At 41.0% G+C, this 22,341-nt stretch overlaps 1 protein-coding gene and 3 long non-coding RNA genes across 6 annotated transcripts; all 4 read right to left on the bottom strand.

The window, feature by feature from the left end:
• Positions 1 to 514: 514 nt before the first annotated feature.
• Positions 515 to 2,971, bottom strand: LOC124708072. Of its 2 annotated transcripts, XM_047239759.1 has the most exons (5): positions 2,746 to 2,971; positions 2,229 to 2,266; positions 2,022 to 2,156; positions 1,249 to 1,309; positions 515 to 1,154 (listed from the first exon to the last, which is right to left on the bottom strand). In XM_047239759.1, the coding sequence occupies exons 2-5, from the start codon at positions 2,246 to 2,248 to the stop codon at positions 879 to 881; spliced, it is 492 nt and encodes a 163-aa protein (XP_047095715.1). In that variant the 5' UTR covers positions 2,249 to 2,266; positions 2,746 to 2,971; the 3' UTR covers positions 515 to 878. The 2 variants fall into 2 exon arrangements, with proteins under 2 accessions (XP_047095715.1, XP_047095714.1); XM_047239758.1 differs by having other exon boundaries at positions 2,022 to 2,266; positions 2,750 to 2,971.
• A 430-nt stretch (positions 2,972 to 3,401) lies between these two features.
• On the bottom strand, positions 3,402 to 5,473 carry LOC124708281. Of its 2 annotated transcripts, none has more exons than XR_007005077.1 (5): positions 5,337 to 5,473; positions 5,144 to 5,267; positions 4,989 to 5,057; positions 4,374 to 4,477; positions 3,402 to 3,703 (listed from the first exon to the last, which is right to left on the bottom strand). It is a non-coding gene; the product is annotated as an uncharacterized LOC124708281 (long non-coding RNA). The 2 variants fall into 2 exon arrangements; XR_007005078.1 differs by having other exon boundaries at positions 5,144 to 5,243.
• A 1,242-nt stretch (positions 5,474 to 6,715) lies between these two features.
• On the bottom strand, positions 6,716 to 8,801 carry LOC124708683. Its single transcript, XR_007005262.1, has 3 exons — positions 8,706 to 8,801; positions 7,192 to 7,281; positions 6,716 to 7,043 (listed from the first exon to the last, which is right to left on the bottom strand). It is a non-coding gene; the product is annotated as an uncharacterized LOC124708683 (long non-coding RNA).
• Positions 8,802 to 9,446: 645 nt separating this feature from the next.
• On the bottom strand, positions 9,447 to 10,112 carry LOC124708682. Its single transcript, XR_007005261.1, has 3 exons — positions 9,902 to 10,112; positions 9,666 to 9,714; positions 9,447 to 9,593 (listed from the first exon to the last, which is right to left on the bottom strand). It is a non-coding gene; the product is annotated as an uncharacterized LOC124708682 (long non-coding RNA).
• Between the last annotated feature and the right edge of the window lie 12,229 nt (positions 10,113 to 22,341).

Raw genomic sequence — 22,341 nt, 5'->3', positions numbered from 1 at the left:
TAAACACCAAACAAATCACACCAATGCAGAAGAAACTATATGTGACCAACATATGGAGTTCAATGTCAGCAAAAATAATTTCACAGAAGCTACAACAGAGCACTGAATCAATGACCTTCAACGTCGGCTATGCTGGTAATAATAGATCAAGAACCAAGAATCATGCTTCGGAACAAACACAATGAGACCATACTCCATTGGCAAAATATTGTCTCACTGCAGGATCCAGAAATGGGTTCAAAGCCAGCCAGCTAAAAAGTAAATTCAAGAAAATACTAATTAACCAAACCAGACAAAGCACAATTCACAGTTGCAATTCATTGTTACAACAATACGCATTGCACATACATGAAATATAAAGATTGGTCAAGTTACATGCGAATCAACAGAATGAGCTGAAACGATGCCTGAGAACTGAAGGAAAGTAATACAATAATAACAGATGAGTTTTAATATCAGCAGATTCACAGTTTCTAAAATGCTACGATAATAATAGACCAGTAGACAAGAGGAGTAATAGAATAGAATAGTTACTCCATTATGCATCTGAATGCAGGACAGGACGGTATTTACAGACACTGACCACACACCCACAGAACCCTGACTTGCTAAAAACACATTACAAGATGTAGATACAAAGACAACAGATCACGAGACACTTCTCTTATGTACATCCGGAAGCTCTCTGCTGCGATTGTGCAGTTCCAAAAGCCACACAACCAGTAGGGTGGGCAGACCACGAACTCATGACGACTCAACTCCAACAGGTACTACTAACTTAAAATTAAGTAACCAGCTGTATCCTCAGGGCGGAAAATTTACAGGTTGGTTGAGGTGGCAAAATAGCGCTAGGGTCAATGGGGATATGATCAAATTGCTCAGGCAAAGGTCACTGCACACTGGGTCTCTTTGTTCCCGCACGCGAAACCTTCGATCCTTACTTTCGGACTGCTACTAGCCCCGCAAGACGGAGAGCCTACTTCAGCTCTTCCACCGAGCATCTTGCTGAATGGGCTACTCCCTAGAGGAGAAAAAGAAGGTGTGTTCCTACCAAACTGCGGATCATTCACAACAGGGTTGTTAGTGCGGACAGGAGGCGAGCCACAGAAAAAGGTCACCTGGCTGCCTGGATCAGTATCAACATCAGGGTCATTCTGAAAAAAGAGAGTTGGTATCAGACATTGAGGATATGATGCAGCACACAATAATCAGAGTCTGGCAATTTAAAAGGACCAAGAAGAGTGTTACCTTGCTGAGGATGAGATCAAGGATATCAGAGGCGGAGTCTGCTCTATACACTTGCAGTGTCCTGCAATAATCGAGGAACATAGGTCAGAGGAAACCGCAAAATGTTCCTTACTTAATTTCTCAAGCTGCTGGACTTGGATAACAGTACCGGGAGATATATTAATGGAATGTGCTCTGCAGAAAGTAAACCATGTTTCTTGCCTAGTTTGAATGTGCTCTGCAGAAAGTAAACCATGTTTCTTGCCTAGTTTGTCGCTACGCGCAAGCTCAATTGGTTGCATACAGAGCCTATGTTACACTTCCGCAAGCTTCTAATTGTGTATTTATTTAACAGTTTAATTAAAGAAAGAATCTATCAACCGTTATAAGCCTTATGACATCAAGTTTCTTGGTACCATTGCCTGGATGCATGGTTTGTATTGCACTAATTATCTTTGGTCCGTTGAATCGATGATGCATGACGTCCGTTCCAGATGTAACCCTATATCAAGTTGCTTGAGTACTTTGTTTTTCTTTTTGTGCGTCAGCTCCAACGGTTATAGACATGTCATGTCCCTTTTCCTCTAAAAAAAAAGTACATTTGCTACCATGCAAGCATGCCATACAGAGCACAAGAGAGCATGTTGCTTATGCAATGACACCACCATGTCTGCTGTATGTCTACCGAGGACCATATGCAAACACACGCCAATCAGCAATCCAACTTGTGCAAGCATGTCATATACTAATAACCGGATGAGCGCGAGGTCTGATGGGAGAGCGCAGGAACGAACCCGTTGGGCTTGGCGCTAGCCCTGGTGACGGGCTCCATGAGGAACGGAGGGCGGGACAGGCGGCGCGGCTGTGGGCATATGACCTCGATGCGCTGCTGCTGCTGCGAGGCGTAGTCCATCTGCCAGAACCTCGACCTTCGGTCGGGCAACGGCGGATCCCCTCCCCAGGAGAGCTGCTGCGCGGCGGCGGCGGCGGCAGGGCCGAGCCTCATGGTGTAGTGCTCCATGCCTTGCGCTGCAGCCACCTGGTAGAAGAAGAAACAGAAAGGTTAGTTGATCAAACAAGATTAATCTGTTGTTGGTAGTATTCGCTTTTGGCACGCAGGTGGATTTCATCATATATCATAGATAGATAAAGTAAGATAAGACGCAGCTACTTGTTCAAAGAAAAGAAGAGAAGAGAAGAGAAGAGAAGAGAAGAGAAGAAAGGTTTGGTCAAAAATCGCGGCGGACTGGAAGCAGATCTGCTCGCGAATCGTGGCCATGGAATCGTGAGGTGGAGCGAGGCGGGCGAGAGCGGACGATACGAATCAATCCTCCAGACCAGATCCGGCGGCTCGCGCTAGAACTTGCAAAGGGGGAAACCGGGGGAAGCCGGTGCAAGAAGAGAAGGAGCGAGCCCCAGAAAGAAGAAGGGGAAGGGGATGGGGAAGGGGAAGGGGAAAGAGAAATTTCGAAATCGGGAAGCGGCGACAAGGGATCGGGCAGAGGTAGGCCTAGTTACCGACCAGCGAGACGCCACCAGATCCGCCCCTCAACAGCCAGATCCGCCTCTGCTCCTCCCGCCAGATCCCTCCTCCTTGCCCGCTCTTCCAAATCCGAAGCCCTAGCAACAGCAGCACCTCCTCGCGCGCCTGCCGCCGCCGCACATCTCTGGCTCCGAGGTGAGATGCTCTTCTTCTTCTTCCTCGGTCTCGGAGTGGGAGGAAGGGAGGAGGCAGGCGACGCGACCACCACACGCCCAGCCCCAGCCCAGATGCGCGCCCCTTCTTATCGGTATCGGGGGCTGAAGACCATGACACGTGGGGGCCACCTCGACATGGCCCGCACGTCACACACGCTCTGCCGTTTCCTGTTTTTGTTTTCGGTCCCGGCAAAAATATCCACATCCTCCCTCCTCCATTAACATACTAGATGACCCGTTGCGCTATCGCGCAAGGTAGAATTAATTTAGACCTTAAACCATACGTTTTAGCTTACTTTAACATTATGAATTAGTTCAAAATTTAACGGTTTTAATAAGATACAATTAGATATGACAATTTAGTAAAATTTCACACTATTTTTTTAGCTTTTGATAATTTGTATAAGCTCCCGCCAAATTGTAGTTATTGTACCAAAAGGAGTAGCATCATAAAAGAAGCATAAAAGAACAATTACTAATTTAAAAAAAAATCTACATTAGCAAGACAGAAAAAGTCTGTTTCCAGATTTTGAGCCCCTTAACCGATACCACAGGACCATAAACTACTGTATTACAAATGTTTGCCCAATATAAATAATGTTCACCACTATTCTCAGCTGATACCACCCATCCCCATCGTGATTCTCGTGTTAATCTATCTCCCTACCCTCCGCATTGATCTGCCACACCCTCACTCAATTCCCACCACATCTAATCTACCAAGTACTCTGTCGCGGCCATCCACGACATCTGCTGCTCGCCCCAAGATTACCTAACACTTGAGAGAGGACATAACATATTAAAAAAATAGAATCCTCAGACAAAATGTTGTCATTTAAGATTCCTAACACACTTAAAGAAATGTATTTCAAAAATAACGATAATCCAATCTCAATCTGCGAGAAAGACAGCCATGAATATCATTAGAAAAAAAATGTACAATTTGCAGATTAAGGTAAGGTAACTTCATAATGTTAGCATCATAAAAATGCAATTTCACTTCTCAAGAATCTGAATTAAATGTCCATTTGAATATACTACATAGGCATGTGTTCAACTTGTCACAAGACCTCTAAACCAACTATGGAAATTCCTTGCATTTGTCTCATTTTCTTGACACAATGCAGGTCGTTGTCGGCCAAGATACTGGTCATATGACTGCTAAAGTGCTAATGACAAAAGAAATACCAGGTGGCATAACAACTTTATGCTTTTTACAGGGAGTATATGAAACTAACAAAATTGCCAAATTTGTTCTTATAGAGAAACGACCAAATATGAATGGAAATCAAGCACTGAAACTTACTGGGAACACTGAAACCTGTGCAAAAATAAGAACTAAATAGTAGAACCCATCTACTTTATGCCTAACTAACATGCAGAGCACTTTACATGCGAGGAAAACGAAAATGTTGAAAAAAAGATTGGTACCCGTTATCGATACAAACCTGTCAGAAGGGTCAAAGAATTAGAGGTAGGGGCAATTCAAAGGTTCACGCAATCCCAAGTGATGCGGTTGGGCTAGTCATTTTCTGGTGGGAGGGTTAGAGACCTGGAGTAAAATAATTATAAAGCAATTAACAGAAAGTAGAAGCTGATGATATATCAAGGCCGCAATATTCACTCGTAAGAGTTCACCATCAGAATACAATAGTCTACAATACATACAAATCGTGAAAGCCAGTATCATGCAGCATGAGGTTCACTGTTATTTCAATGCATAAGAAGCCAAGAAATCTACTCCATGAACACAGGCAAAGCAAGGGGGATAAAACTAAGCTAAGCATCAGTTATTACCAGGACCAAAGCAAGGGGGTAGCATGTGTAACTACCAAGATATATATCATATCAGATTGTCATTCCATTGGAAATAAATGACTCCCACGGACACCCCAATCTAAGGATCAGGCGAACACAAAATACCTATCACCCTTGAACCACACTTCGAAAGTACCAAAAATACACTTTCAATCTCGTTTTGATCTAAAACTCGGAACTATGTGTCTATAAAGAACATACTAAAAAATGACCAAGCTTGTTAGATTTGGCCTTTAAATAATTACCTTATGGATGGGATCGATGATGTCCATTTCCAGAGCTATGAGAATATCCATCAGATGATCTCCATGAACCTGCAAGAATCAGATACAGTAAGTACTATAATCTATGAAACAAATGACTCATATTATATCTGACAGATGAACCTTTAAACCATTACCTTATGGATGAACCTGCAAAATAAATCAAAATTTGCACTTTGTAACTGTTGACTACAGGCGAAAGTCGAGATTATGTGTGTGTGGGGAGAGGGGGGCCTCCTTTAATCAACAATATCAACGATACTGAAAAGTTAGAAACAACATCATAATTTGGTAAGCAAATTCTCTACTGAGATGGGCACTGAAACTCACCTGTTCATTCACCTTGTTGCCAGCGTCTGTAAAATCGAGTACATGGTGATTGCTCATTATAGGAACATCGCCAACCACATGAGCAAGAATATCCTGCAGGGGGATGCGGCTAACAATCCTTGTGACTGGAAGCCCTCTCTTTTAGATGTTAAAAAAGCTACCACAACATCATCAATATTCTTAAAATATGCCATTTGGATGACCAATATTTCAGTCAAGCAAGAACAGGGATGTGACTACAAAACCATTCAACCATAGCATATGGCTCCAGAGAGAGAGACCATACATAGGGGCAGAAGGATCGAGAGAAGCTCACCTTGGCTTCAGGCAACTTGTTGTACATTAATGCGGGCGTCTCTCCCAAGATGCACGAGTGGTCATGAACACCGCTCCGGTAGCCTGTCCCAACGGGTGCGTTGCACGTCATGCTCGCTGTTGTCTGGCATCACTTGACCTCTTCTTTCCTAGAACTGCGCACATTAGATAACACCATTGAAAAGGAAATAGAAATATGAAGTTAGAAATAACTTATACCTATTAAGGAGCTTAATTAGATAACACCATTGAAAAGGTTACCACACCTTGAAACAAAGAGGAATAAAATTTTATCTTGATCACGAAGACGTGAACAAAGCTACTTGTTCTAAACTGATAAAGTTTATCTCTGGTTAAATAACACATGCTTATATAATTCCTTCAGATTTCGGTAGAGAAAAAAATTCTTCCGAAGATTGATTTTATCAAGCTTTATATGGCATCATGTTGAAATGTGTAGTTGTTATTATTATATGGTATCCGGAGAAAGCAAAGTGGTGTGGAAGAAAGCAAACCAATAACACATGCATTATATGAAAATTTAGCCAATGCCAAAGACAAGCTGGTTAGGTTGGTTGTAGTAACACCTGAGTAGAACTGATTATGAGCCCAACGCTCCTCCTGGTATATGTACACACTTTTGCTTTAGTGTGCCCCTTGGCCGAAACTCAGCTCTACTATCGCCTTGTATGCCTCTGTAACCGCACAATGAGCCATGTATAAGTCCGTATAGCTCAAGGTTTTTGTACACAAATTATGAGTATATTTCATGTATATGTGTGAAATGAACCGGTGCAAATGTTGAAGCCATTTATATCTAAACCATAAGCCTTACCTTAGTAGTTGCGGCATATTAACATGTATAATTTTTTACTTTGCATGGGTGTTAGAATCAGCTCATTCTTAGGGTCTTGGCTCTATAAACGCAAGTATTTGTAAGGAGTTCACATCATGTGATACAAAGATCCATGAAGCTATCAATGACTTTAAATAAGTAATAACAATAAGAAAAGCATTTTGTCGTCACACACAACATACATTTATGTGCTCCTCACTTATTGTTGGAATCTGAATTTAAATCCAAAACTGTTGTCAAAATATTTTAAAAAACCTGGAAGTGACCTCTTGAACTCCTCTGAATCTCCCTAATTTTTATGTTAGGTTTTGAGCCCTCAAACTGGCATTTTTCTTCAGCTAGGAACATTGGTTTTAAGCAAATACAAAGAGAAACGAAGAAAAAAAAGTACTTGCCTTGGGCCGACTATAGCCCATTGTCCTGCATGGTCATCCTCTACACAGAGGTGAGACGATGCCACGCGCAGCTCATCCCCTGCTGCACAACGCTCTGCTCCTCTTCTCCATGTTCCCTTGCTGCACAAGGAGAGTACATCCCTGAGAACAGTAGACAAAAGAGAAGGATGTGAGGGAATATATATTTACTCACTGCAAACCAAAAGCGCAAAGGGGAGTGCAGATGGAAGAAAATATACAGTATATGTCTAATTATCCCGACAATTAAATGAAATATATTGAAACGAACCTATTCAACAGAACACTAAAGCCTGGAAATACATGTCCATCCTAACCATGCACAACAAGCAAACCCGAAATTTCTGAAAGCAAGTCCAACCTGGCCATACACAACAACAAAGCAAGCTAAGTAAAATTGTTCAAGAAATATTGCTTACATAAAATTAGTGGAATCCGTAAAACACCCATTATGAAAGAGGTAAATCATATATGAAATAATGGCAGCACGAATCCCAACTACGAAAAAAGCATTAACAGATTGTAGTGCAAGAAATACAATCATTTGTCAAGAGCAATCGTCACTTGGCCTAGGCCCATAAATTTCAGCAATATATTTCAAAACTGTAATAAAGAAATCTCCAGAGTACATGTAAATGAAGAAGCAAAAGCAGTGCAAGAATATTAATTGGGTGCCAAGTGAGAAGTCTACTGACCACAAACACCTCTCACGTTCCCTCATTTCAGTGAGATGGTTACACAAGAACCATAAATTCGTTTTAACCTGGTACTGCAAGAAGCAGATGGTCCAAGCAGCTACCAATTTATCGCATTTGTGCTTCCCGGCGGTAAAGTTTGAAATAATTCCATCAGCACATTACATAGATATTAAGATGGAATCATTGAAACAATAAAATGATGCTAAATTTAATTCATAAAAAATGATGCAGTTGCCCTCGGCACACACTGAACCATGTTGACTAATGACGGTTATACACTGCAGATGAACTTATCAAATTTTACCTTTGTGTATTAACCACACCCGAGAGGGAGGGAGGGAGGGAGGGAGGGAGGGAGGGAGGGAGGGAGCGAGAGAGAGAGAGAGAGAGAGAGAGAGAGAGAGAGAGATTATCCTACAAATCCATCACAATTCTGTTTCAGTTCAGTTTGAAGTAAATTCATACTATCATGCTATCTTTTTTAGTTGGAAGTAAACATCAAGAACTGAGCGTTAATTAATCATGTAACTGTTAACACCAAACCCATATGAGAAGTGAAGTCAAATGTTTTAATAAATAGGGTTGACTGATATCCATTTGCATCCTACCTGTTAATTACACATCTGACCTAGTTGCTTCTTAAATTTATACACGCTGAACTCGTACCCACGGATTAAACAATAACCTTATTTATCCGACCGGCCTAAATTAATACTTCCAGCTTGAGCCTAGTTAAAGCCCAAGAATCCGCTTTATTTATCTGACCCCTTACAAGCAGTTGATTCAACATTGCACGTTCGAGTGTTGTTCTAGTGATTCTTGCATATTGTTCTCAGTTCACCAATATCATTTTGTACTGACACAGAGGTGGCTGCTATATTCATTCAAATTTGAACGCCAAGCAATTGCAACTCTCTACACAACCTTCTCTCTTATAGGATGAACGATAAACTCAAATCAGGTTATGTGCACTAAATTCAGGGAAATGATATGATAATTTAGGCTCAAAAAAGAAGGTAATACAGAGTTAGCTTCATATTGACCATCCCTGGGTTTTGCCAGTGAAAAACAATGGAACACAACTAACCAAGGATCGATTTGAGGGTGCCTCCCGCAAGAAACCAGTCCAAGCACACTTGCAATATCCATCAAGCTTACCATCGAGTATGGACTCCACTGCACAAGGAAAACATCAATGGTCACCAATAATGCAAAGCAACAGGTAATCCCATCATAAGCGAAAAGAAATTTCAGATATGCAATGGCAAGAAAGTAATCTAAATTAATCGCATGGCAAGCATATACAAAAAAAGCATGTAGACCAACATATCAAGGGAAATCTTCAGGCACATATATTTTCAACCAAAGCAAGGAACTCAAATATATAGAGGTTGCATGCATATTGGGTTTGCATGTAAATCACCAATCAGTTGATGGCCAGAATTAGATAGGAATGAAACAAATAAATATGGTTGCCAAAGAATCATTTTTGGCTGATGCATCCTTGAAGGAAGTATTATAAACAGCTTTCTCCTCACACTTCGTAATCAAATCATAATTCTAGAGGGGAGAAACGGAAAAATTAGCTACAAGTATATACCTATATGGGAAAAAAATCAAACCTGCAGGGTGGAGGAAGTGAGTAGCTCAACTGGAGCATAAGCCTTCTTCTTGCCTACATGGATTGGAGGAGAGGCATGTGCGAATCATAAGAAACACTGCTTTCCACATCCAAAGCTATAGGCCACGGACAAGATGCTTGCTATAATTTTGCAGCCATCAGCATTCCAAGACAACACGAGCTCGTACCTGCTGCTGGTTGCTCGTTGGCGACAATTGTCCACCCACTGCCATCAAGGCACCATATACCAGCTCGTACCTGCTGCTGGTTGCTCGGCGGCAACCATCGTTCACCCACTGCTCTAATTTTGCACCATTCCTTTCTCCGCTCCTCTGCAATCATCTCTCACCTTGTCTGCATCAGCAAGCAACACAAATCATTAGAAATCAAGCAGAACAGCAACGATTAGACCCAAAATTTTCTCACCGTTTCCTGCTTGCTCCCTTCCTGTTCCACCAAATAGAGAGAGCCATTCCTAAGGGGAGAAGAAAAGGATGATTATATCGATCTAAACTGATATAAAATGAACTGAAATACATTACGGTAGGATAAAAAATGTAAACAATAACCTCAAGCCATAAAAAAAGACAAGCAAGAACACGGGAAAGGGGAATGATGTTGGGGCCTATGTCAAGAGAGGTGAGTAGGATAAGCAAACCTACAGCAGCCATGGAGTCCACGAGAATATATCAATTTTCTGGGAAAAGAAATATGTGGGCTAGTTTCTTTCTGCCCTTCATTCTATTGATTTTCTCTATTGGATCTCGACAATCTGACTCAAACATGCCAATACTGGGATTTCCATAAGATACATTCTTTGAGATTCCCCAGCTTCTAACTTCCATGAATCATTCAAGCAACCTTAGAATGACAAGTTTGTAAAAAATCATGTTATACAAACTTATTCTGGAAGAATTAAGATTAAAAATAAAATAGCAGAGCAAGGTCTAGTTTCAATGGTAAAATAGCTATAACATTAAAGAACAGAGATTAAACTACGTGCACTTAAATGAAGGATCTGTAAAACAATATACTAAGAGAACCACTACTCATGCAGAAGTAACCTTTAAATAATATATATAATCCAGTACAAATACACTACCATGTGGTTTATCTAACCGTACATTGCAAGAAATCCATCAATTACTCTACTCCACATCCCTCATAGCCCAGTGATCCGCCTCTGAATCCATCTTCCTCCCCTTGAAAATGGTTTAGATAACACCATAACTCTACTGTTTCAGAATGCTTTTATCCTCCTCAGAATCCATCAAGAACTGGTCCAAAAAGAAGCAACTTCAGTCCATGAAATCCCTCCTAATCCAACAATCCACTAACGGATCTGACCACAGTTCACAGTTGCTCACGCCAGAACCAGCACCAGATCGCGCCCACAAAACAATTTGCCAAAAATCGCTGAAGAAAGAGAGGGGAAAGTTGAGTCCTTACCCGAGAGGCATGTTGGTCCTCGTCGGCACCTCCTTCTGGCTGCGCAGAGTATGCTGCCATGGGTATTCTTGCCGCCCTCCCGCTCAGCAAGCGCCTCTGCCAGTGTGGTCGCCCATCCCATGCCGGTCGCCATGGACGTCGGGGCGAGCCGGCAGAGGTCAACCTCCTCGAGCACCTCCCGGCTCAGCCCTAGCCTTGGTCAACGCCGCGCGGCCAGATTCCTCCATGGCCGCCGCCGCTGAAGCACACGGCCTGGACGCCGCAAGACGATAGGGAGGTGAGATAGGAGGGAGAGAGCAAAGACGGGGCAGAGGATAGGAGGCATACCTGCGGGCGAGCACCGCCGCTGCCAGTCGCCATGGAGCCGAGAATGGGCCGGTAGAGATCGATCTCCTCGAGCACCTCCGGATCAGCTCCTCCTTGAGGAGAACAACGGCGATGACCCGATTTTGCGGCGGCTAGGGTTTGGAGGATGGTGAGGGAGCATGCCTGGGCAAGGAGATTTTAGGACGCGAGGGTGGGTGGCGGCCCTGCCCCTCTCTCTCCATGGCGACCGGGAGCGGGAGAGAGGAGGCGTGGGCTGGGAGAAGGAAGGAGCCAGCAGCAGATATTTTCCCACGGTGAGATCTAGGGTTTCACCCCTTGGCACGAAAACGAGCGACACAGAAACTCACGGGTCGCTGCCTCTGTTCGCTGGCCCTGCGAGCAATCCGGTCCCGCTCGTCATTGATTATTCAGAGAAGCAAGAAGTGGCAAAAGTAATCACTCATCCAACGGTTGAGGTGAAAAGTGGGGGTGAAGCTGGTACGGCCTGGCCAAAATCAACGAACCAGATTGATTTGCCCCTTCAAAGGCCTCCAATGAGTGGGTAGTCTAGGAACATTTATAGAAGAAATGTGTATATACTCGACTATGTAGCTTTCCCGTGAACTTCCAAATATATATATATAAGATTCCCCCTAATAATAAAATAATATAGATTTCCCCATGAATTTGAAGCAAAAGAATTGATTCCCCATAAAGTTCAAAAATATATGCTTGTCAAAGCAAACTAAAAACATGTGTAACATAGCTATTTCTCGGATATAAACAAAACTTTAATCCATAAGTGTTATGGGTTGTTCAATAATAATCTTTCACACTCTTTGGCACTAGTAAGTTCTTGTCTGCGTACCGATAATAGGCTCGAAAGCGAGGGTTCAAACGCACAAGAGTGTTATTTGTTGGCATCTCCGTCTTACCTATGTCGTTATTGTAATAGTCGGAGGTAGGGTAAATCATTTATTTAGGGATGGACAGTGTACATAATCATTGCACCTACAATGTTGGGAATAGATTCGGTGTGCATATCGACCAACAAGGCACACATCTTGACCATACTATGGTTTTCTAGTTATGCGGGAATAAGGGAGCGCGTGATTGCTATTATGTAGAGTAGAGTATTACGTAGCTTCCCCAAAACTTCCAAAAGAAATGTAGATTACCCCTAAAATAAAATATATTCCCAATGAACTTCAAAAACTAATGGTTTCCTCATTAACTTCAAAAAGAATCCCCACAGATTTGAAGCAAAAAAAATGATTCCCCATAAAATTTAAAATTATATGTTTGTCAAAGCATACTAAATAGCATGTGTATCCTTGCTATTTTTCTTGCGTGAACAAAACTCTGTGGTGGATGTAATTTAATCAATAGCGGACTGTGTTTTTTTTGTAATGATCTTTCACACTCCTTATGGTAACATGTGCTCAATTTATTTACATTGAAAGTTACTCATCCCTTTGCATGTGTTGGTTTTGTATCTTGCTTATGCTTGTATATGTTGTTCTTCCTACTTGCTTTATCTTGACAAATCAAGTCTATTTATGTTAGGTTGCACACCATGTATTTTTGTTTGTGTTGGAGCATCTTTGTATCTTGTTTTACCTATATGGCTCCTGCGAGTGATTAATGAACTATCCCATTTTGGGGAAGTGATGTGCCTTTGGGAATTTCACAATCCTAAAAATGTGTGTACATGAGGAATATCACTTAGAATTTATATTGCAAGATTATCTAGTCTCTATGTGGTATGACATTCCCATGAGAAATTTAAATTCTAATGTCCATTCATTATCTCTAGTAGGATCTTTTTGCCTCTTATGTGAAGAAATATTTTATCACATTATGTGGGAGTATTATGTTTTTTGCATATTACAAGCCATTAAAATGTGTATATTTGAGGTTGTGTCACATATAATTTATGTTGCAAATTATCTTATTCCTATGTGGCATGTTTTCTCAAACAAGTTCGATTTTCTCTAATGGCTTCATTGCTAATATCTTTGTGGATCTTGTGTGTGAGACATTTTCTTGGTAAGTTTTTCTAAAATGTGGAATTCTACCTCTTAAGTTGGAAAACCATTTTAGGCTAGTGTTTAACTATTTGAGGCTATCAAGAAAATCCCTCTTCACATGATTGTTTAATTCCTATATTTTTCCATATGCTTTATTGTTGGAGATATGCCCAAGAGGCAATAATAAAATAGTTATTATTATATCTTTGTGTTTATGATAAATGTTTGCATCCCATGCTATAATTGTATTAACCTGAAACATTAATACTTGTGTGTTTTGCCTCTTGTTAAACTAGCTTGTTGATTAATAGATGATCATAGTTTCATGATCATGAACATTGGATGTCATTAATAACAAGATCATATCATTAGGTGAATGATGTGATGAAAATACACCCATAATAAGCGTAGCATATGATCAAGTCATTTAGTTCGTTGTGCTTCAAGCTTTAAAGATACATAGTAACCTAATCCTTCGACCATGAGATCATGTAAATCACCTACACCGGATGGATGCTTTGATGACATTAAATGTTCGGAAAGTATAGGGTCGACGCACGTGGATCAATAGTGGGATTTGTCCATCCAAATGACGGATAGATATACTCCGGGCCCTCTCGATGGAATGACATCCAACTAGCTTGCAAGCATGTGACTGGCTCACAAGGGATATCATATCACGGTACAAGTAAAGAGTACTTATCGGTAACGAGGTTGAACTAGGTATAGATATACCGATGATCAAACTTCGGATAAGTAAAATATCGCGAGACAAAGGGAATCGGTATCGTATGTAAATGGTTCTTTCGATCACAAAGTCATCGTTGAATATGTGGGAGCTATTATGGATCTCCAGGTCCCGCACCGTAGAGTGACACACTTATGATTCGAGAACGACCCTGTTGAAGCATGATGTTATTTCTCAGGACTCTAACAGGCCCATTAAAATCCACCCACCCCGTAAAATTCCGGCGGGATACGGGGCAGGCCTCGTATTCGGGCCGGCCCGTTTCGGCGGAATATGGCCCCCAGGAAATCCGCACCGCCGCCCCCAGTAATATGGCCCGCCATGCTACTTTTATGATGATACTCACATGTTTTATACACATTATATGTCATTATTATGCATTTTCCGGCACTAACCTATTGACGAGATGCCGAAGAGCCGCTTGCTCGTTTTCTGCTGTTTTTGGTTTCAGTAAATCCTACAAAGGAAATATTCTCGGAATTGGACGAAATCAACGCCCGGGGTCTTACTTTTCCACGAAGCTTCCGGAAGACCGAAAGGATTACGAAGTGGGGCGACGAGGCGCCGCCACGCCAGGCCGCGCGGCCGAGCTAGGGCCCGCGCCGCCCGTTGTGTGGGGCCCTCGTGTCACCCCTAAACCTACCCTTCCGCCTACTTAAAGCCTTCGTCGCGAAACCCCCGACACCGAGAGCCACGATACGGAAAACCTTCCGGCAGACACAGCCGCCGCCAATCCCATCTCGGGGATTCAGGAGATCGCCTCCGGCACCCCGCCGGAGAGGGGAATCATCTCCCGGAGGGCTCTTCATCGCCATGATCGCCTCCGGATCGATGTGTGAGTAGTTCACCCCTGGACTATGGGTCCATAGCAGTAGCTAGATGGTTGTCTTCTCCTCATTGTGCTATCATGTTAGATCTTGTGAGCTGCCTATCATGATCAAGATCATCTATTTGTAATGCTACATGTTGTGTTTGTTGGGATCCGATGAATATGGAATACTATGTCAAGTTGATTACCAATCTATCATATATGTTGTTTATGTTCTTGCATGCTCTCCGTTGCTAGTAGAGGCTCTGGCCAAGTTGATACTTGTAACTCCAAGAGGGAGTATTTATGCTCGATAGTGGGTTCATACCTCCATTAAATCTGGGACAGTGATAGAAAGTTCTAAGGTTGTGGATGTGTTGTTGCCACTAGGGATAAAACATCAATGCTTTGTCTAAGGATATTTGTGTTGATTACATTACACACCATACTTAATGCAATTGTCCGTTGTTTGCAACTTAATACTGGAAGGGGTTCGGATGATAACCTAAAGGTGGACTTTTTAGGCATATATAGATGCATGCTGGATAGCGGTCTATGTACTTTGTCGTAATGCCCTGATTAAATCTCACAATACTCATCATGATATATGTATGTGCATTGTTATGCTTTCTTTATTTGTCAATTGCCCAACTGTAATTTGTTCACCCAACATGCTATTTATCTTATGGGAGAGACACCACTAGTGAACTGTGGACCCCGGTCCATTCTTTACATCTGAAATACAATCTACCGCAATTGTTCTTTACTGTTCTTCGCAAACAAACATCATCTTCCACACTATACGGTTAATCCTTTGTTTTTAGCAAGCCGGTGAGATTGACAACCTCACTGTTACGTTGGGGCAAAGTACTTTGATTGTGTTGTGCAGGTTCCATGTTGGCGCCGGAATCCCTGGTGTTGCGCCGCACTACACTCCTTCACCAACGACCTTCACGTGATCCTTGACTCCTGCTGGTTCGATAAACCTTGGTTTCTTATCGAGGAAAACTTGCTACCGTACGCATCACACCTTCCTCTTGGGGTTCCCAACGGACGTGTGTTAACTACACGCATCAAGCTCTTTTTCCGGCGCCGTTGTCGGGAGATCAAGACACGCTGCAAGGGGAGTCTCCCACTTCCAATCTCTTTACTTTGTTTTTGTCTTGCTTTACTTTACTTTATTTACTGCTTTGTTTGCTCTTATATCAAAAACACACAAAAAAATAGTTGCTAGTTTTACTTTATTTACTGTCTTGTTCTCCATACTAAAAACACAAAAAAATTAGTTACTTGCATTTACTTTATTTAGTTTGCTTTATTTACTACTGCTAAAATGGGAACTGTTGAGAATACTAAGTTGTGTGACTTCACTAGCACAAATAATAATGATTTCCTCACACCTATTGCTCCACCTGCTACTACAGTAGAATTCTTTGAAATTAAACCTGCTTTACTAAATCTTGTTATGAGATAGCAATTTTCTGGTGTTAGTTCTGATGATGCTGTTGCCCATCTTAATAATTTTGTTGAACTTTGTGAAATGCAAAAGTATAAGGATGTAGATGGTGATATTATAAAATTGAAATTGTTTCCTTTCTCCTTAAGAGGAAGAGCTAAAGATTGGTTGCTATCTTTGCCTAAGAAATAGTATTGATTCATGGACTAAATGTGAGGATGCTTTTATTGGTAGATATTATCCTCCCGCTAAAATTATATATTTGAGAAGTAGCATAATGAATTTTAAGCAATTAGATAATGAACATGTTGCTCAAGCATGGGAGAGAATGAAATCTTTGGTGAAGAATTGCCCAACCCATGGACTAACTACTTGGATGATCATCCAAACCTTCTATGCAGGATTGAATTTTTCTTCGCGGAACCTATTGGATTCAGCTGCCGGAGGTACCTTTATGTCCATTACTTTGGGGGCGGCAACAAAGCTTCTTGATGATATGATGATAAATTACTCCGAATGGCACACTGAAAGAGCTCCACAAGGTAGAAGGTAAATTCTGTTGAAGAAACCTCCTCCTTGAGTGATAAGATTGATGCTATTATGTCTATGCTTGTGAATGGTAGATCTAATGTTGATCCTAATAATGTTCCTTTAGCTTCATTGGTTGCCCAAGAAGAACATGTTGATGTGAACTTCATTAAAAATAATAATTTCAACAACAATGCTTATAGGAATAATTCTGGTAACAACTATAGGCCATATCCTTCTAATAATGGTAATGGTTATGGGAATTCTTATGGGAATTCTTACAACAATAATAGGAGTGTACCCCCTGGTATTGAATCCATGCTTAAAGAATTTATTAGTACACAAACTGCTTTTTACAAATCTGTTGAGGAAAAGCTTGATAAAATTGATATTCTTGCTTCTAAGGTTGATAGACTTGCCTCTGATGTTGATCTTTTAAAATTGAAAGTTATGCTAATGATAATAAAAAATTTACTACAGCAAACACCATCCAAGTTCGAATTAATGAGAATATTAGATTGATGGCTGAATTGCATGCTAGGTGGGAAAGAGAAGAAAACGAAAAACTTGCTAAAGAGAATAATGTAGCTAAAGTTTGGACTATTACCACCACTAGTAATGATAATGCTTCACATGTTGCTACACCTCCTACTATCAATGGTAAAATAATTGGTGTTGACAATGTATCTACTCCTAGTGCAAAGCGTTCAAAATTACCTGAAACTGCTAAAGCTGTTGAAACTGTTTGTGATAAAACCGCTCGAAATTTTTCAAAATATTGGGGACAATGATCCCATTGCTGTAGATCATAATGGTTTAGATTTTGATGATTGTCACATCTCTGAAGTTATAAAGTTCTTACAAAAACTTGCTAAAAGTCCCAATGCTATTGCTATAAATTTGGCCTTTACAAAACATATTACAAATGCTCTCATAAAAGCTAGAGAAGATAAACTAAAACTTGAAACTTCTATTCCTAGGAAGTTAGAAGATGGTTGGGAGCCCATCATTAAGATGAGGGTCAATGATTTTGATTGTAATGCTTTATGTGATCTTGGTGCAAGTATTTCTGTTATGCCTAAGAAAATCTATGATATGCTTGACTTGCCACCATTGAAAAATTGTTATTTGGATGTTAATCTTGCTGATAATGCTATAAAGAAACCTTTGGGGAGGATTGATAATGTTCGCATTACGGTTAACAATAACCTTGTCCCCGTTGATTTTGTTGTCTTGGATATTGAATGCAATGCATCTTGTCCCATTATATTGGGAAGACCTTTTCTTCGAACTCGTTGGTGTTACTATTGATATGAAGGAAGGTAATATTAAGTATCAATTTCCTCTCAAGAAAGGTATGGAACACTTCCCTAGAAAGAGAATGAAGTTACCTTATGATTCTATTATTAGAACAAATTATGATGTCGATGTTTCATCTCTTGATGTTACTTGATTCACACTTTCTGCGCCTAGCTGAAAGGCGTTAAAGAAAAGCACTTATGGGAGACAACCCATTATTTTACTTCTGCACTTTTGTTTTATATTTGAGTCTTGGAAGTTGTTACTACTGTAGCAACCTCTCCTTATCTTTATTTTATTGCATTGTTGTGCCAAGTAAAGTCTTTGATAGTAATGTTGATACTAGATTTGGATTATCGCGTGAAACATATTTCTTACTGTCACGAAATTGAGCAGCCCTTCTGTAGGAAATTTAGAAAAATCTGCCAATTTACGTGCGTGATCCTCAGATATGTATGCAACTTTCATTCAATTTGAGCTTTTTCATCTGAGCAAGTTAAGTGCCCCAGAAAAATCCGTCTTTATGGACTGTTCTGTTTTGACAGATTCTGCCTTTTATTTCGCATTGCCTGTTTTGCTATGTTTGATGGATTTCTTTGTTCCACTAACTTTCAATAGCTTTGTGCAATGTCCAGAAGTGTTAAGAATGATTATGTCACCTCTGAATATATGAATTTTCAATTATGCACTAACCCTCTAATGAGTTTGTTTCGAGTTTGGTGTGGAGGAAGTTTTCAAGGGTCAAGAGAGGAGGATGATACAATATGATCAAGAAGAGTGAAAAGTCTAAGCTTGGGGATGCCCCCGTGGTTCATCCCTGCATATTTTAAGAAGACTCAAGCATCTAAGCTTGGGGATGCCCAAGGCATCCCCTTCTTCATCGATAACTTATCAGGTCACCTCTAGTGAAACTATATTTTTGTTCAGTCACATCTCATGTGCTTTACTTGGAGCGTCTGATTGTTTTTATTTTCGTTTTTGTTTGAATAAAATCGGATCCTAGCATTCTTTGTATGGGAGAGAGACACGCTCCGCTGTTTCGTATGAACGCATATGTTCTTAGCTTTATTCTTAATGTTCATGGCGAAGGTTGAACTACTTCGTTCATTGATATATGGTTGGAAACGGAAAATGCTGCATGTCGTAATTGGTATAATGTCTTGAATAATTTTATACTTGGCAATTGTTGTGCTCATATAGATCATGTTTAAGCTCTTGCATCATGTACTTTGCACCTATTAATGAAGAAGTACATAGAGCTTGTTAAAATTTGGTTTGCATGATTGGTCTCTCTAAGTCTAGATATTTTCTCGGTTAAGGTGTTTGAACAACAAGGAGACGATGTAAAGTCTTATAATGCTTACAATATGTTCATATGTGAGTCTTGCTGCACCGTTTATACTTGAGTTTGCTTCAAACAACCTTGCTAGCCTAAGCCTTGTATTGAGAGGGAATTCTTCTCGTGCATCCAAATCCTTGAGCCAAAAACTATGCCATTTGTGTCCACCATACCTACCTACTACATGGTATTTCTCTGCCATTCTAAAGTAAATTACTTGAGTGCTACCTTTAAAATTCTATTATTTGCCTTTACAATACATAGCTCATGGGAAAATAGCCTTAAAAACTATTGTGGTGAAGAATATGTACTTATGTATCTTATTTCTTAATAAGTTGCTTGTTGAGCGGTAACCATGTTTCTGGGGACGCCATCAACTTTTACACCTTTGTTGGATATCATGTGAGTTGCTATGCATGTTCGTCTTTGTCTGAAGTAAGGGCGATTTTCATGATCAAATGGTTTGAGTATGCATATTGTTAGAGAAGAACATTGGGCCGCTAACTAAAGCCATGAATCATGGTGGAAGTTTCAGTTTGGACACAAATCCTCAATCTATTATGAGAATTTTATTCGTTGTTAAATGCTTAAGCATTAAAAGAGGAGTCCATTATCTCGTTGTCTATGTTGTCCCGGTATGGATGTCTAAGTTGAGAATAATCAAAAGCGAGAAATCCAATGCGAACTTTCTCCTTAGACCTCTCGTACGAGCGGCATAGAGGTACCCCTTTTGTGACACTTGGTTGAAACATATGTTATGCAATGATAATCCGTGTTAATCCAAGCTAATTAGGACAAGGTGCGAGCACTATTGGTATACTATGCATGAGGCTTGCAACTTATAGGATATCTTATACATAACACATATGATTTATTACTACCGTTGACAAAATTGTTTCTATGTTTTCAAAATAAAAAGCTCTAGCACAAAAATAGTAATCCATGCTTCCCTCTGCGAAGGGCCATTCTTCTACTTTATGTTGAGTCAGTTCACCCACTTCTTTCTATCTTAGAAGCAAACACTTGTGTCAACTGTGTGCATTGATTCTTACATGTTTACATATTGCACTTGTTATATTGCTTTATGTTGACAATTATCCATGAGATAAACATGTTGAAGTTGAAAGCAACCGCTGAAACTTATATCTTCCTTTGTGTTGTTTCAAAGCTTTCTACTAAGAATTTATTGCTTATGAGTTAACTGTTATGCAAGTCTTATTGATGCTTGTCTTGAAAGTACTATTCATGAAAAGTCTTTGCTATATGATTCAGTTTGTTTACTCATTGTCTTCATCATTGCTTCGAATCGCTGCATTCATCTCATGTGCTTTACAATAGTATTGATCAAGATTATGATAGCATGTCACTTCAGTAAATTATCCTTGTTATCGTTTACCTACTCGAGGGCGAGTAGGAACTAAGCTTGGAGATGCTTGATACGTCTCAAACGTATCTATAATTTCTTATGTTCCATGCTACTTTTATGATGATACTCACATGTTTTATACACATTATATGTCATTATTATGCATTTTCCAAGCACTAACCTATTGACGAGATGCCGAAGAGCCGACTTGCTGTTTTCTCGCTGTTTTTGGTTTCGTAAATCCTACAAAGGAAATATTCTCGGAATTGGACGAAATCAACGCCCAGGGTCTTATTTTTCCACGAAGCTTCCAGAAGACCGAAAGGATTACGAAGTGGGGCGACGAGGCGCCGCCACGCCAGGGCCGCGCGGCCAGGCTAGGGCCCGCGCCGCCCTGTTGTGTGGGGCCCTCGTGTCGCCCCTAAACCTACCCTTCCGCCTACTTAAAGCCTTCGTCACGAAACCCCCAGTACCGAGAGCCACGATACGGAAAACCTTCCAGAGACGCAGCCACCGCCAATCCCATCTCGGGGGATTCAGGAGATCGCCTCCGACACCCTGCCGGAGAGGGGAATCATCTCCCGGAGGGCTCTTCATCGCCATGATCGCCTCCGGATCGATGTGTGAGTAGTTCACCCCTGGACTATGGGTCCATAGCAGTAGCTAGATGGTTGTCTTCTCCTCATTGTGCTATCATGTTAGATCTTGTGAGCTGCCTATCATGATCAAGATCATCTATTTGTAATGCTACATGTTGTGTTTGTTGGGATCCGATGAATATGGAATACTATGTCAAGTTGATTATCAATCTATCATATATGTTGTTTATGTTCTTGCATGCTCTCCGTTGCTAGTAGAGGCTCTGGCCAAGTTGATACTTGTAACTCCAAGAGGGAGTATTTATGTTCGATAGTGGATTCATGCCTCCAATGAATCTGGGACAGTGACAAAAAGTTCTAAGGTTGTGGATGTGCTGTTGCCACTAGGGATAAAACATCAATGCTTTGTCTAAGGATATTTGTGTTGATTACATTACGCACCATACTTAATGCAATTGTCTCGTTGTTTGCAACTTAATACCGGAAGGGGTTCGGATGATAACCTAAAGGTGGACTTTTTAGGCATAGATGCATGCCGGATAGCGGTCTATGTACTTTGTCGTAATGCCCCGATTAAATCTCATAGTACTCATCATGATATATGTATGTGCATTGTTATGCCTTCTTTATTTGTCAATTGCCAAACCGTAATTTGTTCACCCAACATGCTATTTATCTTATGGGAGAGACACCACTAGTGAACTGTGGACCCCGGTCCATTCTTTACATCTGAAATACAATCTACCGCAATTGTTCTTTACTATTCTTCGCAAACAAACATCATCTTCCATACTATACGGTTAATCCTTTGTTTTCAGCAAGCCGGTGAGATTGACAACCTCACTGTTACGTTGGGGCAAAGTACTTTGATTGTGTTGTGCAGGTTCCACGTTGGCACCGGAATCCCCGGTGTTGCGCCGCACTACACTCCGTCACCAACGACCTTCACGTGATCCTTGACTCCTACTCGGTTCGATAAACCTTGGTTTCTTATCGAGGGAAAACTTGCTATCGTACGCATCACACCTTCCTCTTGGGGTTCCCAACGGACGTGTGTTAACTGCACGCATCAGGGGTTAACCCCTCACTCGCAACCCTAGCTCCGCCGTGCGCCACCGCCTCCCCAGTTAGCTCCGGCGAGAAATCCCGCGCACCCTAGCTCCGCATTTCAACC

This window comes from Lolium rigidum, chromosome 4 (genome assembly GCF_022539505.1).
Source record: "Lolium rigidum isolate FL_2022 chromosome 4, APGP_CSIRO_Lrig_0.1, whole genome shotgun sequence".
Classification (NCBI taxonomy): Eukaryota; Viridiplantae; Streptophyta; class Magnoliopsida; order Poales; family Poaceae; genus Lolium; species Lolium rigidum.
The sequence above is the reverse complement of the archived record's forward strand: the minus strand, read 5'-3'. Positions and strand labels throughout refer to the sequence as shown.